The 21,856-nt window shown below is 54.4% G+C and overlaps 1 protein-coding gene across 1 annotated transcript; it reads right to left on the reverse strand.

The window, feature by feature from the left end:
• Positions 1-7,683: 7,683 nt before the first annotated feature.
• On the reverse strand, positions 7,684-21,557 carry NAA40 (N-alpha-acetyltransferase 40, NatD catalytic subunit). The gene is made up of 8 exons (XM_067748614.1): positions 21,399-21,557; positions 15,374-15,469; positions 13,914-13,966; positions 11,406-11,501; positions 11,153-11,311; positions 10,938-11,021; positions 10,432-10,509; positions 7,684-10,180 (listed from the first exon to the last, which is right to left on the reverse strand). Exons 1-8 carry the CDS (start codon positions 21,402-21,404, stop codon positions 10,039-10,041), a joined length of 714 nt encoding a protein of 237 aa, XP_067604715.1. The 5' UTR covers positions 21,405-21,557; the 3' UTR covers positions 7,684-10,038.
• Positions 21,558-21,856: the final 299 nt, after the last annotated feature.

The raw sequence follows: 21,856 nt of genomic DNA on the forward strand, positions 1-21,856 counted from the left end.
GCCTGTGCCGCCTCTGTGCTCAGCAGCCCCTGCCCACGGGAGTGATCCCTGTCTCTAGGCTGGGAGCCATGTGAGGGCAGAGCCTGTATCTGGTTCACCACTGTCTCCAAAGGGCCTGGCACACACGCAGACACTCAGGGAACGTTTATGAATTGCAGGAGACTGAACAATAGGTAGAGGAGAACAGGAAAGGGGGTGAGGGGCCAGCCACTGAGCCAGGCCTTACCTATATAATCTCACTCCACCTTCACAACAATGTCACAAGGGAGATGCTGTTATTATTTCAAATGTTTTACAGATGAGGAAATAAGCCTGGAGAACTGGGTGACCTGCTCAAGGTCACGCAGCTCCAAGGCTGCCTAGCCAGGATTCCAGGGCAGGTCTATCCACTCCAAAACCCATGCTTTTAACCACCACAAAAGTTACTGCCAAGAGGGGGAAGTTCCAGCAGTTCCAGTTTTGATATTGTGGTCAATAGCATCAAAGGCTGCTAAAGGGGATGGGCATGAGGTGAGGCGGCAAGGGACCCGGAAAACAGGGGCTTTGGAGGAAAAGCCTTGGCCCCATGGGAGAAGGGGTGTACTCACAGAGAGGTGGGAATGGACCCAGAGTGCCCCAAAGGGCGGTCTGTGTCTGAGCTTCTTCTGGAGAGGTTGGCTCCCAGGCCCTGAGCCATCCAGGGCCCTTCTCCACCCCTCCCCATCTCCCCCACCCTATTTGTGGGTATTGTTAATGTCCAGCAGTCTTGGTCCAGCCTCACCACCAGCTACCAGGCCCCCTGCCCTCACCCTGCCCTGGGCCCTGGCAAACAGCCCAGGACAGATGCAAACAGCCCAGGACAGATGCTTCTAAGCACCTCCCCCCACATCCCAAGGGGCATAGCCTAGGCACACAGGGCTGGGAGACCCAGACCCCAGCTGCCTGCCCCTGGGAGAATGAAGGGACAGGGACCTCCCTGCGGCCCTACGGGGGCTTTGTCAGGCTTTTGTCCTGTGAACAAAGTAATAACGCCCAGATTAGAGTACTGCCAGGCAAGAGCCCTGGAGAGGCTTTGGGAAGGGATGGCCTTTCTGTGGTTCCCTGGGTTACTCCCTTGAGGAATCTCATGTTCCTCTCCTCCGCCTGTGTCTGGAGGAAAAAGAGTGAATGTATGTTGAGCTGGTACCCCTGTGCTCTGTTCCAGGGCTTTCCTCGTAGCCCCTGTGATGCGACTTCTTTCAGAACTCCTGTCAGAGAGGAGGAAGGAGGCTTGCAGAGGTTAAATAAGGCAGCTGGATTAATACCAACGTCTCTGCTCTCTCCCCAGTCCCCCAGCAGCCCACCCCTCCCCAAAACTAGGGACAGTCTATCAACAAGAAAGCAGTGAACCCAGGTGGTATTTTATATAATGAAACACTATACGGCAGTGAAAATGAACAAACTACAGCTGCAACATTGATGGTTCCCACAAATATAATGTTGAGCAGAAGAGGTCAGATGTCCAAGAGCACAGACTGTGTGGTCCTGTTTATATAGAGTGCAACTGCAGGCAGGACTAAGCTATTGTGGTGGGCGGGGAGGGTGGTGAGGATCCTGGGGGAAGAAGGAGGGCATAGGATCGGGAGAGGCATGAAGGGGCTTCTGGGGGCTGGTTACAAGAATGCGTCCACCCGTGATAATTCCATCATGAGTGGCTGGACATTCACGACTTGTGCACTTTTCTGTATGCCTGTTACACTTCAGTTAAAAAAGTTTTAAAACAGATAAGAAAAAAGCAAGGAAAACATAATGTGTGATAGGATCTTGTTTTTCTAAAACAAAGAAAACATCCCTAGGGAAATAGATACGCAGAGATAAAAGTCTGGAAGGACACACACAAGTTGTGAACAGTAGTGCTCTCTAGATGATGGCAGGAAAATGGTCTTTTTCTGCTGCATTTTCCAATATTGCACATTGGGCACTTTTTTTTTTTTTGGCCACGCCCTGCAGCATGCAGGATCTTACTGCCCCAACTAGGGATCGAACCTGCGCCCCCTGCAGTGGAAATGCGGGGTCTTAACCACTGGATCATGAGGCCAGTCCTTTGGGCACTTCCTTCGGCATTAGAATAAGCAAGCATTGGGACTTCCCTGGTGGTGCAGTGGTTAAGAATCCACCTGACAATGCAGGGGACACGGGTTCGAGCCCTGGTCCAGCAGGATCCCACATGCCTTTGCGCCACAACTGCTGAGCCTGTGCTCTAGAGCCCGCAAGCCACAACTACTGAAGCCCGCGCGCCTAGAGCCTGTGCTCCGCAACAAGAGAAGCCACTGCAATGAGAAGGCCGAGCACCACGATGAAGAGTAGCCCCTGCTCACCGCAACTACAGAGAGCCTGCGCGCAGCAACAAAGACCCAACGCAGCCAAAAATAAACAAATACAATAAATACATTTATTAAAAAAAAAAAAAAGCAAGCATGGAGAAGGGGGCTCACTGTTGCAGGGAGGGAAGTTTGCCCTGTGGGTGACAGACTCTCTGGGAGGCAGGGATTTCTTCTAACACCCTGGCAACTGCTGTGCTGTCTGCAGGGATGGGGACCTCATTCTCCTACCCCAGGACTGCCCACTACACTCGTATTGCTGGGAGTCTCTCCTGCGTCATGATGAGGCCTAGAGATCCCAGCCTGGGTCCTGACTCTGATCCAAGGGCCCAAGCTGTCCCCCCGCCCCACCCCCTTCCCTGAATGGAGCAGTAGGAATAGATCCCAAGCCTTGGGGATGGGTGGAGGAGCTGGTCCTTACTCCTGAGACCCGTGTCACAATCCAGGTCCCCAGTCCCTGATGGTCATATATGGACTGGGAAGATCCCAGGTGCCCCATCCCAGGGCTGACCCCCAGAACCTACTGGCCATACATGGGTTAGAGAAACACCGGGTGACCCCAGCCCTGGCTTGGTCCTTGTCCATTAAAGGCTCTGGCTCAACCATTGATCTCTCCAAATATGGAGCTGTGAGACCTAGAGAGGGGGTCAGACCTGACCCCCCACCCCAAACACACACACCTTCTGGAGTTTGCTACCTCACAGAGCATCTGACACAGAGCTGGTCTGAACCTGAGCTAGAGGTCTCCAGTCTCCGCACTGACCTGAACTCCCCTCCTGGCACATCAAGTGAGTGCTGGGCACAGAGCCCCAGGGCTATAGTGTGAAGAGACCCCTCCCAGGCCTCTGAGGGCAACTGCTGCCTCTCTATAGGCCGGTGGGGACTGTCTCCCTACGGTGGGGGTAACAGCAGGATGCCCTTGTAGAGCCTCAGGAAGAGCCCAGTGTCCAAAGAGGAGGGTTCAAGAAGAGGGAGGGGATTTATTTTAATCTTTGCAATAACTCAGCAAGGAATGACTGCCTACTTCTTTGATGAGGAAACAGGCCCAGAGAGATTAGATAACTTTCAGGGTCACAGAGCCCGTGAACAGGATTCTCAAAGAGGTCTTCTGGCCACCCTCTCCCTCCACTCCCACCAGACTGTACACTCCATGAGGTAGAGGAAGGTCACATCTGCTTTATTTGCCGACGTATACCCAGTGCTCAGCAAACAGCAGGTACGCAGTTCATACCTGTTGAATGAGTCCTCCAAGATTCAAATCCAGGTCTGAACCCCAAAGTCCCTGCTCCTTCCACTACATCAATTAAATGTAACTCACACTTGTTATAAAGTGTGACATAAATGTTGCTTTCACACGCAGCTGTGAAACTGCTCCCCTTGCTATTCCTATCACAGTAGTACCTCTGTTACTGCCAGTCACAATAGTAGTTCTATAACTGCTAGGGGTCGCACAGAGAAATTAAAAATGGGGGCTTTCACGCAAAAAAGGGGAGAAAGGGTTAGGAAGAGTCGGCCCTGGTCTGGGTTGTCCTCAACAAGGAGCAAAGAGCCCCCAGGGCGGGGGTGGAACACGAACGGAGCAGGGTCCCATCTGCTCTTCCTGGGGCACAGCTGTCACCAGGAGCCAGACATCCAGGGCAGGCCAGGACACAGCTGTCGGGGGCGGAGCAACATGGGAGGGTGAGGGCAGGGGGCAGGGCCAGGGTGCTGCCCTCCCCAGGGGGGACTCAGCTGTCCTGGCCTAGGCATCCCACAGCTGGCTGGAAAGGTGCAGCTGTCAAGGCACAAGGAGGCTGTGGGCTGGGGTGGGGGGTGCCCGCCTGGAGCCAGGTGGTAGTTGACCCCTTTCTGCCTGCAGCCCACAGCCAGCGGCCAAGTGTGACGAGCCAGCTCGGGTGTGACTATGGCGCTGGCTTGGTGAAGGTCCCCCACACCTGTGCAGTCACGGCACCCAGGTCTCCAAGTCTGCCTGCCACTGCCCCTACTCCATAGTACAGATGGGTAAACTGGAGACCCACAGAAGGGGAGGGCTGCTGGGATGGGTGACCCCCCCAAGCACACCCAAGGTCTCCTTCCCCAGCTCCCCAGGGCGTCACGATGGGCTTGGACCAGGACTCGTAAGTGGGCAAGAGGCCCAGAGCAAGTGCAGCATCCTTTTGCTCAAGTACCCCACGGAGCATGGCATCATCACCAACTAGGACAACACGGAGATCTGCACCACAGCTTCTACAAGCTGTGTGTGGCCTGGGAGGGGCACTGGGCACTGCTCATCAAGGCCCCACTCAACTCGAAGATGAGGACAGCAAGAAGATGAGGACCACTCAGGTCACGTTCAAGACATTGAACCTTCCTGCCACATGGGTGACATCCAAGCCAGTGCTGAGGCTGTGTGCCTCTGGCCACACCAGCGAGGACCAGGCCCCCAGTCTCACCCCTACTGTGCTGGAACCCTGTGTCCAGAGCCCTCTGACTTCCGGGCCCCCAGGCTGGACTCACTACTCCAAACCCTGGGTCCCCTCTCCACCTCTGGACTCCTGACGTGTGATCTCCAGCCCTGGGCGAGCCCCCATAACTTTTCATTGCTCTCCACACCCCATGTCACAGCCAGGCCCCCAGAGGGCCCTAAGGCCCTGCACCTGAGAGCCCCATCCCTGATCCCCACACCCCTCCTTCCACGTCCCTGCCCCTCCTGTTCCTTGTATCCAGCATTCAGGACACGGGTTGCCCCAGGAGTACAGGCCACTTCCTGGCACCCCCTCCCCAGCTCCACCTGAAGCCCCTGTGTAACGCACCCCCCACGCATCATGCTGGACCCCGGGGGTGGCAGCACCCTCAGATGTGTGGAGGAGGGCAGGTGGCACCCACGGGCAGCTGCAGACACCTCCAGGTCGGCTCTCACACCTTGGCTCATGGCTGCACCCCCCAATCCCATTCTGCCGGCGGCTCCAAGCCTTCTCACCTGGTCCCTTTCCTTCAGGGCCTCCTCCCTCCAACCTTGGGGTGGCCTACCCTGAGCACAGGGCAGCCCTTCCCTGCCAGCCTGTAGCAGACGTTCATCTTCTTAGAGCAGGGATCCCGAAAGCCCCAGGACAGGCTTTCATGTTCACCTTGTCCACTTCTGCACAGGTAGGACCCAGGCAATGCAGAGAGCATGTGCATGCGCACATGGCAGCGGGGCCCCCGCGGGTGCTGCGCTCCCACCCTGGGCAGGGATGGGATTCAGAGGGCCTGGGTCAGAGGGGGCTAAGCTGGGCTGCTGGCTTTGGAGCCAGGGCTCTGGCAGGAGATCATGAGGGGACATGGAGGGAAAGCTGGGGTCTGTGGCCCTGGACTTTGAGCATGAGATGACTGTGGCTGCTTCCTCCTCCCTTGGAGAAGGCAGGTCATCACCACTGGCCCTACCCCTGTCCTAAGACCCTCTTCCAGCCCTCCACCGCGGGTGAGTCTCTGCTCCCGCAGGGCAGACATTCCTTGATATTGACCTTCTCAACTCCAGTCCCCATCTTTCTGGGCAGCCCCCTGCATGGGAGAAAAGGCAGGCCTCTCTCAGGAGAAAGCGCCCCTACTGGCCAGGCCCTGAGAGGGAAGACAGGACCTCAAGACCAGGCAGGGAAGCCCACCAGGACCAACAAGACAACCCACGACTGCAATCGTGAAGGGTGACATCGACATCCACAAGGACCTGGATGTCAACAACGTCCTGTCCGGGGGCATGACCATGTGCCAGGGCACTGCAGGCGGATGCAGATCCGGCCCTGGCGCCCAGCACCATGAAGGTCAAGTGTGAGTGGTCGCTGGAGGAGGAGGGAATCACCAAATGCCAGTTTCCTTCCTCGCCGCAGCCAAGTAACGAGACGCCTGCATGGGACCGTCCCGTCTCCCAGCCGCCTCTGCAGCGCCTCCCCTACAGTCCCAGACCCTTGACCTCGGGCGCTAGAGAAACGACCTCTGCTGTACTTGGAGAGGGAAAAGCAGAAAAAACGAGAATAAACCTGCTGTGTTTGAACTGACCACTTTCAAAGCCTGGCGGCAGAAACGTCTGGTGGCCAGGTTTCGCACACTGGGGAAACACAGTCCCTTTCAGACCACCTCAGGCTCTGACCGAAACTGAGGCCCTCGCGTGCGGCAACTGTGCCTCTGGTTCCACCCGCCCACCAAAGGGGTGGCGCTCCAGCCAGTGCCGCTTGAGTGGCAAAGTCTGAGCTGCAGGTGGAGGGAGGGGTGGGAACAGCCACCTCAGAGGACCAAAGAGGGAGCCCGCCACTGCGGCAAGGAGATGGTCATTCCAAGGAATTCCTGCCTGGGATTAAGACAGCCTTCAAGGAACAAAGAGCTCCGGGGTGGGGAGGGGGCAGAATTCCCTCACACGAGAAGTCTGTTCAATGATTCTGATTCGCCAGCATTTGAAATGCTGTCTCCTTTCCCAAGGACTGGGAGGCCTTTCTTCATGCCTCCAAGGTAAGGCAGCTGCAGAAACCATGCCCTGGCTGTGTCCCCACCCACGGGGCTGAGGCCACAACATGCTGGCACCCACGAGAGAGACAGCTGTTAACCCTGCTCCTCTCCCCGGATCACTGCCCCACCAGAGCTCGAAGACCCAGTAGGGCTTGGGTCTCCATCCCGGCCGCCCTCTCCGCCTTCCGGCAGATGTGACCACCAAGCAGAAGCACAAGGAGGCTGGCCCCTCCAGTGTCCACAGGAAGCGCTCTGAGCGCTGGCTCCGGGCCCACTTCCTCCCTCTGCTCCTGGCTCCCCGGGCCAGGCACAGGCCTCGGAGAGAAGTGCACAGCTCAATCTGTCACACTCGAGGGGCCAGAGCCTCCCCCAGCTCATAACTTTCCTGCCCTGTCAGGCCTGACATGAGTTACCCTTCCTTTGAGCCTTCGTCTTTCGTGAGTGGAGGGAAGAGGGGGCTGGAGTCCTTTTAAGAGACACAGAATATCCTGAGGAAACCAATAAGTAAAAGGGAGGAAAGAAACACCAACACTCTCGTCTGTTCGACTCCCACACAAGTGTTCTGGAATTTACCTTTACCCACAAATGTCCAATGTCACAACGCCTGGCCTGGGACTCTCTCCAGCAGCAGAGCAGGTGCCCCTCAGAAGGCTTTTGACCTCTACCCAGGGCTTTTGGGAAGTGGCACAAACACATGCATTCGGTCTCAGTTCCCACGTCTGGCTCCTCGCCCCAGACACCCTGAGGTTTTCTCAGCCCAAAGCTTCCTTCACAGAAAGAGGCGTGGGGCGTCACAGCTACGTGCCCCCCAGGGTTTAGGCCCAACGCTGGGATGGTCTGAGCCCACGCTACCAATGGCACGCCAGCAGCAGGAAGCCGTCCCAGCAGCTGAACAAAGTGTCTTTTATTTGTGACATACAAATGCAACCAATGCAAAAAGAGATCACTTTTTCCCTTTGATTCCAGTGATAACAAGTTGCTAAAGAAAAAAAAAAATATATATATATATATATATCAAGGAGTTTATCTTCAAAGTTTCCTCTAAAAAAAAAAAAAAAACACACCAGGAAGGGTTAAAAAGAACCATACACATGTCATATACACATCTGACATCAATGAAAATAACCTGAAATAGGGTGGATACAACTAAAAAACAAATCTCAAAATTAATATTTCAACATGCCTCAAGCAAACCAAAAAGCCTGGGACAAAAGGCCTGCTATGTTTCTTAAAACCAAGACCTTGGGGAAATGGAGAGACTGATGGCTAAGAACTGAGTGGGTTCAACACCAACAACAGGGTGACCTGCGGGTCTCAGACAGCGCCTCCCCACCCAGCCAGAGCCCCCAGCAGCCCTTGGGAAGTGGCACAGGCGGCTGGACAAGCAGGGCCCAACACCAAGTGCCCATCTACCAATGGGGCTCGGTGCCAGGTGTCCAATGAGGGGAGACACGCACACTTAACTCCCTTTATGTGGGATTTACGCCGGGGTCCCTTTTGGTCCCCTTGAGTGGGAGGTATCAGAAACCCATGATCTAAGACAATAAATATTTCATTCTCTGTCCTTTGACAGACAGCAGGGATCAGAGTTAAAGCTCTTCCTAAATGTGACTCTGTCGTTCCATGATTCTTGGAAGGAGCCCTCCAATGCCCTCCAGCAATGAAAACTCCCCCCCTCGGGTAAAACCTCCTGGGAGTCAGCAGGGTAGGGGTAAAGGTGGGCTTATTCCAGTGTAAAGCTGCAAGGCCCTCTCCAAGGGAGGCCACGTCCACTGCTGGCAGGTCGAGAGCAACAGAGCAGTCGGCGGAGAGGCTGTGCGCACAGGCCCGGCACAGGCGGGAGGCCAGAACAGCTCCGGGGAGATGGCCGGCACAAGCAGCCTGAGTCAGGGCACAGGGTGGGGCGCGAGCAGACCGAGGTCGGAAGGACTGACAGACCTCCTCCAGAACAACCTCGCAAAGGCAGAACCTTTGAGACGCTCCCTAAGGCAGAGCTCAAGGTTGTCCAAGGGGAGGCGGTAGGTGCTTCTTCCTGGCTAAGGATTTGGTCATTTTCTTCCCTGGAAGGGGATAACGGTCTGGGGATGAGGGCAAGTCTGAGCTCTGACCCTGCGCCCTCTCTATCCCAGGAGGGGAGAGGAAGCTTCTCCCGCGCCCCGTCTGCCGCAGGTGACACCAGAGAGAAGAGCAGCGTCTGGCCAGGCTGGGGAGTGCAGGAAGGGGCTGCTGCTGGCTGGGGGCTCTCCAAAGGGGGCGGTGGCGGTGGGGGGTACCCACCTTCAGAGAGCTAACAGCACCAAGATATGAGAGGACACGGCACTAAATATGGCAAGAGCAAGGGGCCTTCTGGGGGAAGACAAGGGGCTCCCTGATGTTATTCCCCCTTGAGAGTAAGAACAGGGGTATCGAGTGGGGGGAGAGGCAGGGGCAGAAACAGTGGTGAGAGGTGACGGAGAAGAGCAGGCAGGGCTCCAGCTCTTTTCTGTGAGTAAAAATCTCGAGTCACTGCCATGAGATCAAGAGGTTAAGCTCAGGGTGCCGCCAGGTCCCAAAGCCCGGAGAAGCCACAGCCCCCACGGCAGGTCCCACTCACACCTGCTCCTGTCCTCCCGGCCCCGTGCTGACAGCAATGGGGAGGGGGGGCAGCCTTTCTCCCAGAGTCGGCTGGTCCCCTGGGACGACTCCACTCTAACTGGATCCGCGAAGGCACAGCCAGAAAGAGCTCCCTCGATTCCCTGTGTCATGGCACAAGAGACCATCCTGAGGTCTCCACTGGAGCATCCCATCCACGAAACAGGAGTCTCTCTGAAGACTCTCTCTACGCCCAGATCTTACACTGAGCCCATTCCTCTTTGGGAACCAGCCAGACCCTGACCCAGGGCTCCGGGACTTTCATGAAGGTGGGAATAAACACTCCCTTTGTCCAGCAGTGTGTGTGGCGGGGAGGGGGGCTTGTCGGGAATCCAGCTGTAGGGAAGTCGGAGAACCCACGCTCAGGGCCGAGCCGAGCGAGAAGGCAGCCACCGCGAGAGGACGCGCCTCGTGCCCCGGCCTCCGCCGGCTCTGCCGGCAGCATCCTCTCCTCTCTGCTCCCTCCGGCAGCCTGCTCTTCTAGGAGAGAGCAGGAGGGGCGGCGCGGACCGCTCCTCCCCAGGGTTGGGGCTGAGGAGGCCACAGCTCTGAGGGCACCTGGCAAGCGGCTTGAAACCGGGGAGAGAACAGGCCTTGGAGAGAGCTTGGGAGTTCAGTGGCAACAGCCACCACAGTGCCCGCCCAAATGGGAGTGCTGGCTGTCCCCAAACTTGGTCCTCCGGCTCAGGATCTCATAGGAGCAGTCCTCCCCACAGCAACCGGACATGCTTGGGGAAGAGTCGTCGATTTCAAATCTGCAGACGGGCAGGAGGAAAGCGTTGGCTACGGGCAGCTGACTGCCTTCCTCCCCAGGAGTAAGGGCTTAGGAGCAGGGCAGGGGACCAAGCCACAGGCGCTCCCACACCATCTCCCCAGTTGCCAACCCCAAGGACCTCAGAACCGAGAGCTCAACGTCAGGACGAATGGGGCCAGGATGGGGGAAAAGACACTGGGGCAGGCAGCTGCTACCACCCAGAGGGTTCCACGCCGGGGCCCAGCTCCTTACTGCAGCGCTTCTCTGAAGAACTGGTAGGCACCATGATTGTGCTTAAATACCGTTAACATAACTTTCTTCATCTGTGTGCTGAGAAGAAAGCAGAGAGAACCTTCCAGAAAGAGAAACAGGTGCTAAATACCGCTTGCTCTCTCGTGTCTGCCTGCTGTCTCCCATTTGCTCCTAAGAAGTATTCCTGAGGCCCGACTCTAGCCTGTCTTGGGCACCCACAGCACTGGGTGCCGCCCTCTGTGACAGGGCTGATCAGGCCCCCACCTGACTGGCTTCTCCTCCAGGTCCTCTCTGCACCCCATTACTCAGGTGCGGAGCAGGCACTCAGAGGTGCTTGCCTCCTTGAGCCCAGTGGACAAAATCTGGAATCATGGCCGGGCAGGGAGAAGCTTACTGAGAGGGTTCTAGACACCTTTCTTTCACAACAGTCCCGTGAGCCCTGTCCCCCACGGGGGATGCCTCAGAGGCAGCTCCCTCCAAATGAGCGGTGCACGGAGGGCCCTCACCTGTTGGCCACGAGCTGCAGGATCTGGATGAGGAACTTCCCCAGGCCTTTCCGCCGCACCTTGCTCTCCAGCTGCACTTCGTAGCTGGGGGAGGAAAGCAGAGTGAGCATGGGGCGGCTGCGAGGCCTGCCACAGACCCAGACGGGTGTGCTGGATTTTGCCACTGGCTGGGATGCCTCCTCCCCCCGCGCCCACCCCCAGGCCAGGGCCCCTACCAGTACAGGACTTCATCCCCGCACTCCACGTCAAACCGGAAGTGAGAAAAGGCTACGGGAACCGAACTGTTTTCCCAAGCGATGAGGTACCAGGCTCGGTCATCCGTCATTTCCTCACGTTTCTCTCTGTCCTTCCAGCCCCACTCGCTCTGCTCATACCTGGGAGACGGGGGTGGGGGTGGGGGTGGGGGGCAGTGAGGACAGGGGCTCTGGAGAGGAGGGCCAGTCTCCCTGCCCGAGAGGGCGTGCTTACATGGTCTGCATATTGGTCTTGGTCAGGTCGAAGGCCCAATCCACGGTGGCCGGCTCCAGGCCAGACACTCGCTTACATTCAATGGAGACATTTAACCTGAGAAGAGGAAAAGGAGGCGTCTGGAGCCGGCTACAGGCCCGGCACCACCGGCTGCCCTGACAGCCTGACAACGAGGCCCGCCTGGTCTCAGTTAATCTACAGAGAAAAGCCGAGCCCGGACGTGACTACAGAAGGTGCCTGTGAAGGAACGAGGCTGTTCAAGCCGAGATTAACAACTGTCATCACCAGCCCACCGCCCTGCCCACAAGCCCATTTCCTGTCTTCCCTGCACAGTCCTTATCAGACGCAGCACTTTGTAAACTCCGGTCCCTCTCTGCTAGCTCTTTGCTCTCTCCACCCTCTCTTCTGTAGTTTCTTATAAACCCCGGAGTCCTCTCTGTTCCCTCGATTCCTGCCCTTAGGCATTTTTCCTGTTGCTTTCATTTGGAATCCAGTCTTCACTGGGCTCCCAGGGGAACTCTTCCTTCTTATCTACCAACCTTGCCTGCAAAAGCAGCTGGAGGACCTCAGGCCCTTCAGGAAGACTATGGCCCACATCCCCCTGAGGAGTCCTGCCCGCTGCTTCCTCTGAGGACACAGTGGGTGCTCTCAGCTGATCAAACAGGGTAGATCGGGATTCACCCCGATGCTCTGTTTTTCTAAACTAACGAATGATGTAGGTGTTAAGGTATCGACCTATTTTTTTTTTTTTTTTTTTGGCCGCATCGCGTGGCTTGCGGGATCCTAGCTCCCCGACCAGGGACCGAACCTGGGCCGCGGCAGTGAAAGCGCCAAGTCTCAACCACCGGACGGCCAGGGAGTTCCCTCAATCTGCTATTTAGGTCTAAATGAATTAAATAAATCACAATTAAACTCCCTGGCCAAATTGTGAAATCATATTCTCCAGGTAGTGCCACATTCTGAAAGGACTGACTCGACTCCTCAGAGGACATCACCACTGGAATCCACGGTCACCTCTGCTGTCTGGTATGTCATATGAGCTGCACATGTGTGTGGCCTTGTGAATTCAGAACTTCCTGGCTCTGAACAGCCTTCCTTTCTTTCCAAGTACTGACCATGTAGTGGTCAGCAATGCCCACACACAGCACTGCAACTGTCTTAGCTATAAATTTTCTCAAGGCTGGTTTGCAAGTATAAATTCTCCACTAATCCGAGTTCCTTAAGTACATGAAAGTAGGATCACAGCCACACAATTCCAGGCACCAAGTGAGCCCAGAGTCAGCTGGCAACGCCTGCTTCAGAGCTGGTCCATATTTCTGGAAGTCAGTGCGAATGTGGGATAGGGAACACTGAGAGAGATCACAGCAAGGAATCTCTAAACTGTGTCAAAGGACTTCCCAGAGGATGAATGATGACAAAGCTTCTAGAGGAACCATAATGCATCTGATCTCAGGCAGAAAGAATAAATTAATATGATACTATGAAATTCAGACACAGCTATGAAAGGCAAATGTAGTATTACCTACTATAGTCTTTCCTTCATAATTCATGCATTTACATTTGTCTTATGTTGTTCATTAAAATACTCACACCAGCTGCAACTTACAGAGCTGGATATAGTTTCTGTCCTCCTTAAAACAACCTTGCAAGTTTGGCATCATCGTTCCATTTAACAGATAAAAAATGAGGCTTGAAGAATATGTGGACTTAACCAAATATAGTTAATAAGAGGCACTGTTATGATTCAGACCCATAGCAATGATTCTGTAAAATCATAGCCCCTGTTTTCCCCTCAGCCAACAGCATCTCGGGTAAGACAGATAATGCCACCTACTTTACAAACCAAAGGAACAGAAAGTGGAAGGGGGCTTTAGTCTAGATTCTGCAGTGAACTGGATTAGTAAAAAAAACAGTAGTAATAACAACTAACACTGACCTAGCCTTTCGTATGCTCCAGGCAGTAACACTTTACAACTAATCCTCCTGACAACTCCATGAGGAAGGTACCCATTTCTGATTCGAAAACTGAGACACAGAGAAGTTAAGTAATTTGTCCAGGGTCACAAAGCCAGTAAGTGGCTTTTAACAATTATACTATAGACCCAGGGAAAGAACGCTGGACTGGGAATTAAAAGCTCCCCCCCGCGGCCAGGGAGAAGCTCCATAAGCTCGAACACCTCATTCAGCTTCTCGCAGCTTCGGTTTCCCTCTGCACAAAATGAGGGAGTCGGCCTAGATGATTTTTCAAGTTTGTTTCAGCTCTATGGTTCTTCGTCGGAGAGAATAACAAGTCCCACAGAGGCATCAGTCTGAGATTAGGCAATCTTTGCTCATTTGCAGATTCCTTTGTCTCCCTAACTGGGGGATTTTATATCAACAGGGTACTAGCCATCTTTTCTGCTTTTTCATTAACGAAGAATGAAACAAGTTGGGTCTGAGGAGCCTACTCTGGAAAGGTGAATTCCTGAAGAGGCTCAAGGAGAAAAGTTAGGAATGCTGAACACTCACCCATTGCGATCATATTTCTTGAACACTGGGAAAGCCTCTAATGGGTCTCCAAGCTGTGGAGGGAAAGAAAAGGGAGTAGCACAAACACTCGCCTAGCAGAGTCACAGGCTCCACCCTGAAGTACCACGCTGTGTGGACCCAAGTGGAGGCTCAGCTCCCAGGGCCAGGAGCCGCCCTTATATACGGACCCTCCATCTGCCTTAGCTCTGAAATCACACGTAGGAGGGAGGCTCTGGGAAGGAGGCCCAACAGGGTTTTAGCTTCATTTGACAGGTAAGAAGAGGCATTACTGCCTAATTCTAATACCGGCCTCTGGGCATAAAACCTACTCAGCACCTGACCCAAGAGAGAAGACAGGTCCCTTGCTCCACTCACATAATTTTTTTAAAAAAATGATATATTTTCTTCTGATTTTAGTTTTGGCTACATGCTATAAGTTTTTCTTTTTTAATTTATTATTTTTGGCTGCATTGGGTCTTTGTTGCTGCATGCAGGCTTTCTCTAGCTGTGGCGAGCCGGGGCCACTCTTCGTTGCGGTGTGTGGGCTTCTCATTGTGGTGGCTTCTCTTGTTGCGGAGCACGGGCTCTAGGGTGCACGGGCCTCAGTAGTTGCGGCTCGCGGGCTCTAGAGCGCAGGCTCAGTAGTTGTGGCGCATGGGCTTAGTTGCTCTGTGGCATGTGGGATCTTCCCGGACCAGGGCTCGAACCGTGCCCCCTGCACTGGCAGACGGATTCTTAACCACTGCGCCACTAGGGAAGCCCCACTCATATACTTTTGAGAGGCCCCCAACTAACCTCCCCTGGTCAAAACCCAAAATGAAAAATCATGTCCCTGTGCCACATCCTTGTAAGTGTGCATGTTTACTGAGTGGACTAAAAGAATAACAAAAACTGGGACATGAACCGGGGCAGGAAAGGTGACCAGAATCTCTCTGGTTCCACTGGAAAGCTGAGCCACCCCCAGTCAGGCCCACCAGGTGCTCAGAATCTCAGCTACTTCTCCCCCGACTGCAGCCCCTCGAAACCAGGCTGCTGCATCCCTGGCACAACCTGTAGTACCCCATGGGCAGGCAACAAATGTTTGAAGGAAAGAATGAGAAAACTATACCACATTTTACCAGGGAGGTTTCCTCCCCAAAATGCAAAACCCTGGGAAAAATTTCTGCAGACCCTCTTCTAGTGTTAAGGAAGGAGACCCACAGAGAGAAGACGCCACTTCCACTTCAATCCACACTTCCCGCCACTTCCACTTCAATCCACACTTCCCTGCACGCCTGGGCCAATCGCTGGCCCTCCTCGCAGCTCTCTGCCAGCCAGGCTAGTTTTCCCCAGCAGCAAGGAGGCAGCAGAGGTATGGATGCGTAGTAACACAATTCTGCCACAGGGTGGCGCCAAAAGAAATCAAATTAAAAACCAAGTTGCAGTTCCAGGAGGAAGGGACTAGGAAGGAGGGGAGTCACCCTGTTGGCGGCGTCCACTTTGGCACAGACAGCATCCATGGCTGCTCGCTCCTCCAACCGCTTCTGTTTCTTCTCCTTTGCTTTGCTCGACTTCCTCTGCAACAGGGAAAAGCAAAGTGGGCTGGAAGGCTGTGACCAACCAAAGACTTGACTTTGACTTTCCCTTTGGAGACCCTAAGGGTCAGTCCCCAATCCACAGCAGAAACTCCGGATCCTGGCTGCCGGATCCTGCTTGGTAGGGTAGGAAAGACCCAAGCGCGTCCCAGTCATGAGACCTTGGGAGCGTCACTAGCCTTCTCAGCTTCCCTATCAGGAAGAGTACTGACCCTTGGGACCACTGGGTCACTGTGAGGACCCAGTGAGAGCACGTGACAACACCTGAAGCAGAGCCTGGGCCCCAGCAGCTGCCTAATATTCACTCATTCATTCCCTCCTAAGGCAGGAAAAAGTAAGCTTAGAGACATTCAGGGCAGGTTTCAGGGAGGTGATGGCATCTGAGGTAGTGGCTGACAGCTGTCTCTAAGTATAAATTCATTCAGTAAGCCTTTTCAGTGTCTTCTGGCTTCAGAAAACAAAGATGTGGTCTGGGGGCAGCCTCTCTGGGAGCTGAGTCTCCTTCCTAAGCTAGGGCTGGGCACTGGGGCTTAAGGCGATGGAGCTGTTCCCAGGAATGGCTGCCCAGCCAAGGCCCGTGAGTGGCAGCCACACCGAGCACCTGGTAGCGACAGGGCAGAGTGAAGGGCCCCAAGGGGGTCACCTGGGGACAGAGGCCATACTGACACGTGGTCAGCAGAGCCAAGTTGCAGGACACATAGGCAGCAGAGGAGGAGCAAAGGGAGGCTGTCCTTACACAGAGAAGCAAACTGCAAACCGCCCATAACTCCAAACGGAGCAGACCCTGTTTGGAGGCTCACGTGAGGTTTTCTCAAATCTAAATGGACCCTCTTACCCTCTTGTAAAAACTGGTAACACAGGGAAAAGAGCCCAAGCTCTGGGGTCCAGCAGACCTTGTCCAAAGCCTCCTTTTGCCCTTTACTCCCTTTGGGTCTTAGGACAAGACACAACCATTCTTTGAGCCTCCTTCCCTCATCTGATGAGCAGGGCCCTTAATACCTCCTTTGAAGTATTAAGCCCATGAGGGTTCCTATGGCCTGTGCTCGATAAATGACACTTTTCATTCTCACTCCCAAGGAGGAGCAGAGCAACACAGGCATCCGGAGGTGCTGCCCACCCAGCCCAAGTCCTGAGTGTACCCCAAAGGCACTGGGGAGGTGGCTCTGCTTTTTACCAACCGCACTGCCTCTTCTGCCCCCAGCCCTCACTTCCCGGACCTCACCAGAGAGAGGTTTTGCCACGTCCGATCCCACAGTAGCCCTGACACTGATTGGCCCAGGAAACGGTGAGTTGAATACCCAGCTGCTGGATAAATTCTACCCTCGGTTCCTCAAGGAATGACACTGCTTAACTCCTATTTCAAGCACCCAGAAGGCAAGAGCTCAGACACTAGGCGCTCACAGGGATGTTTGGCTCTTCTAGGCATAGACTCGCCCAGCACCAGCTGTTTGCTATCTGCAGGCTGAGCACTGCGCAGAAAGCCAAGAGCTAGCGCCCATTTCTTACCTCCCTAGAGGGACAAACAGCAGAGAATAGACTGTCTTCACAACACCGGGATCTCGGGGCAGAACTAGCCCCTCTCTACCACAAAGAGGTTTTAGATCATCCACCTTTTTTCCTCTGGGAATCTGGGTTTCAAGACAACACTGAGAGATACACTCATCTTGCAAAACACTTTCACCAACATTATCTGGTTCAATTCTCCGGGCAGAAACCATCACCTCCCTTTACACAAGAAACTGAGGCTCAAAGGGCTGGCGCGACTTGTTCGAAGTTCCCCAGAGAGTAAGCGGCAGAGGGGAGACTCAACCCCAGGGCTGCGTGCAGATTCAGTGTTTGTCCCACCAGCCACTCTGCCTCCCTCCGGGAGAGCCTACACCAGCGTCCAAGGCCTCCTCAGCTCCACCGAGGTAAGGTCAAGACAAGACCTCAGGAGCCTCAAGGCAGCCACTTGGTGATTCACTTCTCATTACCCTTCTGGCTTGGTAACAGCTGACGTGACATGCCCGCACAGTGCCACCCCAGACCCTGCATCCACACTGAGGTAGGGGTAAGGGACATGGAAACTTGAGACGGAAGGTCGCCAGGGCTGTGCAAGGGGGCAGAAAGAATATGAGCTTCGGCACCAAACAGGCCAGGCCACTGTTCCTCCTGCCACCCCCCGTGTGTGAAAGGAACTCCACCTCCAGGAAAATGGGAACACAACTGCTGGCCTCACAGAACAGCCAAGGACAGGTCAGAAGCCAGCACACAATCCCAGTCGGTACCAGCTGCCTGCCTCCACCCTGCACGTTAGCTCTATGGCACAGAGCTGAGGGATCAGAGGTGCCGGAAGGAAAGGGCAACTCCCAGGACCCCGAAAGCACTGAAGTGTAGGTTCCCTCCATAGCATCTCATTTCCAAGCACAAGCAGCAGGAGGGCCAAGCCCGGGCCTCCAGGACATTCACGGGCTCATTCATGCAGGGGAACAGGTGAGCCAGGCAACTCTCAGTGACGCTTGGGGCCGCCTTGGCCAGGGACTGCGGATAATGAAAGAGCCCCTCAAGCGCTTCGCTGCCTGCACGCGGGGTATGAGGCAGGCTGCGGCAGGCGGGGCCAGACGGGCAGGGGCCCTCCCTCAAACCCAGCACCGGCTAGAAAAAGTAGTCTTCTACTGTTCCAATTAGCTTTGTCCTGCCTTGTGGAGGTAAGACTACCCTGCAGGGACACAGGAAAATTCTCCTCATTAAAATGGGAAATAAGCACAGTGAACAGTAAAGCTCATTGTGGTTAAGTGTCTTTCCCAAGGGAGCTTTATATAATAAAGAGTGTGGGATTCTGAGTCAAGAAACCCACATTTGATTCTCAGCTCTTCCACTTAATAGCTGTGTGACTCTGAGCAAGTTATTTACTCTCTCCAACAAGGTACTCAGTTTCTCTGAACCTCAATTTCCACATCCATAAAATAGGGCTAACAATGCCTATACCTCACAGGACTGTTGTTAAGGACAAAATGATACAATGTACTAGATATAAAAATTCCTTACTGTAAGGATTTCTGTTTACAAGGACCTACTAATGATAAACACTCTGCTGGTGCTTTAATAGAGATGATTTATTTTAATCTTTGCAATAACTCAGCAAGGAATGACTGCCTACTTCTTTGATGAGGAAACAGGCCCAGAGAGATTAGATAACTTTCAGGGTCACAGAGCCCGTGAACAGGATTCTCAAAGAGGTCTTCTGGCCACCCTCTCCCTCCACTCCCACCAGACTGTACACTCCATGAGGTAGAGGAAGGTCACATCTGCTTTATTTGCCGACGTATACCCAGTGCTCAGCAAACAGCAGGTACGCAGTTCATACCTGTTGAATGAGTCCTCCAAGATTCAAATCCAGGTCTGAACCCCAAAGTCCCTGCTCCTTCCACTACATCAGTCAAATGTGTATGACACTTATTATTACAAAGTGTGGTATAAATGTTGTTTTCACATGCAGCTGTCAAACTCCTCCCCTTGCTATTCCTATCAAGGTAGTATCTCTCTCTTCTTTTTTTTTTTTTTTTTGGCCACACCTCAGGGCTTGTGGAATCTTAGTTCCCTGACCAGGGATTGAACCCGCACCATTGGCAGTGAGAGTGTGGAGTCCTAACCACTGGACCACCAGGGAATTCCCTCAAAGGAGTATCTCTTTGACTGCTAGTCATAATAGTAGTTCCATGACTGCTAGGGGTCACACATAGAAATTAAAAAACAAAAAATGCCCAGATGGGGGCAGGAGGCACCTTCCACAAAAAGGATTTGGCAACCCTTAGGTTTTCAGTATCAATGCCTCCATCCCACAAAGAATCCAGAATCCAGGAAAAAACCCCTCAGTTTTTGGCAAAGGGAGACAGAGCTCTAAATTCTAATTCCTAAAACACGTGTGGCAGCAAGGGTGAAAGAACTGTGGACAGTGCTCTAGCCGATGCCGCTCTCTCAGCCTGTGGTCAGGCTGTCAGATGGAGCAGGGCCCTCTTCTGGAGGGGAATCATTAGGAACCATGACGCTCCTGACACCGAGGTGGGGAGTCCACAGCCCCCACCCATAAGGAACGAGTATGATGAGAGGGTTCCAGTTCTGCTTCAGGGAGGAAAATTCAATTTCACTTTTGCAGAGACTAGGTAGGGGCTGTTCTGAGAAACACATCTGTGGAGCATGAGTACTAAGATCAGGGCCCTTAAGGAAGCAGCGAGGACCGCAGGATCTCCGAGGCCTGCTATTTCAACTCAACCAACGAGGAAGTGTTGAACGAGAACGGCATGTTATGCTTCTTGTTTTCTGCTCAGTCTGGAGTGGCTGATGCTGGGTAGACGTGTACCAAGTAATACCAGGGACTCAATATTTTATTTAGTTTCAACAAGACCTGGGGTCTGGGACCTTTCACCAAAATCTAGGTTAAATATGCCTAAGGTTTCCAGACTTGATTTTCTATACATGAAGTACACAGTATCCAAAAGTCCTTGTTGAAACATGATGAATGCGTTTGACATGGATTTTACATAAAGTGCTTCGACATGGATAAGACAACTATTTCTGTCTAACAAGTTGATTTATTCAGTCAATAACTATTTGAGTGGAGAGGAAACAAACCTAGATTAATAATAGTAGGGACAAACCCAATGAGTTAAAAATAGCACAAATCTATTTTAGATGACTAAAGGCTGAGAATACAGGCAAAAATAACAGCCACTATTTAAGAAGCACCTATGTAGCTATTTACATCCACTATCTGATTTTATCCTCTCATCTGTCCTAAAGGGGAGGTATCATCATTCTCATTACATCGATGAGGAAATTAAAATCCACAAAGGCCAGGTCACTGGCACACTATCATGCCGCTAGCCAGGGAAGGTGGGGCTGGAACTGAGGTCTCTCTGGCTCCAAAGTCAGGACTCCCTAAAGGTGGTGGAAATTTCATGTAAAAACTAAGATACGTGGTACCAGGGAGGGCCAGTTACATTTTTAGGAGAGTGACTTGTGCTACTCTAATTGGGATTTAGGAAGGTGATCTCACAGAAACATGAGAATAACTTCTGCTCAACCCTCTATCAGCACATGCCAGGAAGGGCATAAAACGCACCTCCAGGCTGCCTTGTGCAAAACAGGTGGTCACTATCCATCCGGGGCTGGGGCCATCACCAGTACTCCTCCATCGTCTCCCTGCTCACCTTCTGCACAGCTTCCCCACCCAAAGCCACCTGAAGTAGGAAGACTACTAACAACCCAAGTAATAAGACCCACTTCGGTGCATCTGGGAGGCCTTGAAGGCAGGCCTCTGTCGAAAAGGAAGAGAATGTTTTTGGAGCAGGAGGAACCTGGTGGAAAGATTTCGAAAGAGACTGGGGAAACCAGCTTCGCTGAGAAGCCGAGTAGCGGGGAAGCGGGCGGCCGGGGACTCGAGAGCCCTGAGTCGGGCTTTGGCGCCCAGTCACTGCCCGTGTGACCTTGGCTGGGTGCCTTCTTTTCTCTGGGCCTCGGTTCCCTCTAACCCAGTGTAGGCCTAGGACATGGGAAGCCGCGAAGCCGGTGACAGCGGGGTGATGGGTGACTCCTGGGGGCGGGGGGGATACCCAGGGACCGCGCGGGGGTAGAGGGGAGGCCAAGAAGATAACACGTCCTAGAGGAAGGCAAGGGCGGGCACGACGCGAGAGGCTGGGGGCACCGGAGGGGGTGGGGCCCGGAGACGGGGCTCCCCAGGAGATTCCCGGGCTGGGCCGGGCGTCGGGACACTAGACTGGGGGAGTCGAGTCATGTGGGGGCTGGGGGTCACGTGAGGCCGGAGGGGTTCGGGGTCACGTGAGAGGGGGTTCAAGGAACAATGGGGGCGCAGGGGACGGGGTAAGCGGGGAGCCCTCCCGGCCCTCGCGTCTCCTCTCCCTCCCTCACTCACCCCCATGGCGGCAACGGCGGCGGTGGCCCTCAGCTCCTCCTTCCCACACTTGCCAGCAGGGAGGCGGCAACGGCGGCAACGGCTGCGGCAGCGACACCAGAGCGGCGGCGGTCCCCGCACGGCGCATGCGCCTCGCGGGCACCCCCCCCCCCCCCCCCCGCCCCGAGCCCTGGCGGGCACCGCGCCGGCGCAGAGCCCGAGGAGGGGACGGCGCGGGGGGGAGGGAAGGCGCGCAGGTGGAGAGCCGGGGAGGCGGGCGGAGGGTCTCGCACCCGAAAGAGGCGGGAGGCGAGGAGCAGCGTCGCTCTAGGAATGACGTAGCCCGGGCCCGCCCCCTCCTCGGTTGGCTGTGTCTGTAGCTATGGCAACGGCCGCGCCGCCCCGAGAGAAGCGCGCCGTTGGGCAGCTGGGTGGGTGGCAGCGCCGCCTCTGCGCTCTGTTCCGCTTCTCCCCCGCCC

This window comes from Pseudorca crassidens, chromosome 9 (genome assembly GCF_039906515.1).
Source record: "Pseudorca crassidens isolate mPseCra1 chromosome 9, mPseCra1.hap1, whole genome shotgun sequence".
Classification (NCBI taxonomy): Eukaryota; Metazoa; Chordata; class Mammalia; order Artiodactyla; family Delphinidae; genus Pseudorca; species Pseudorca crassidens.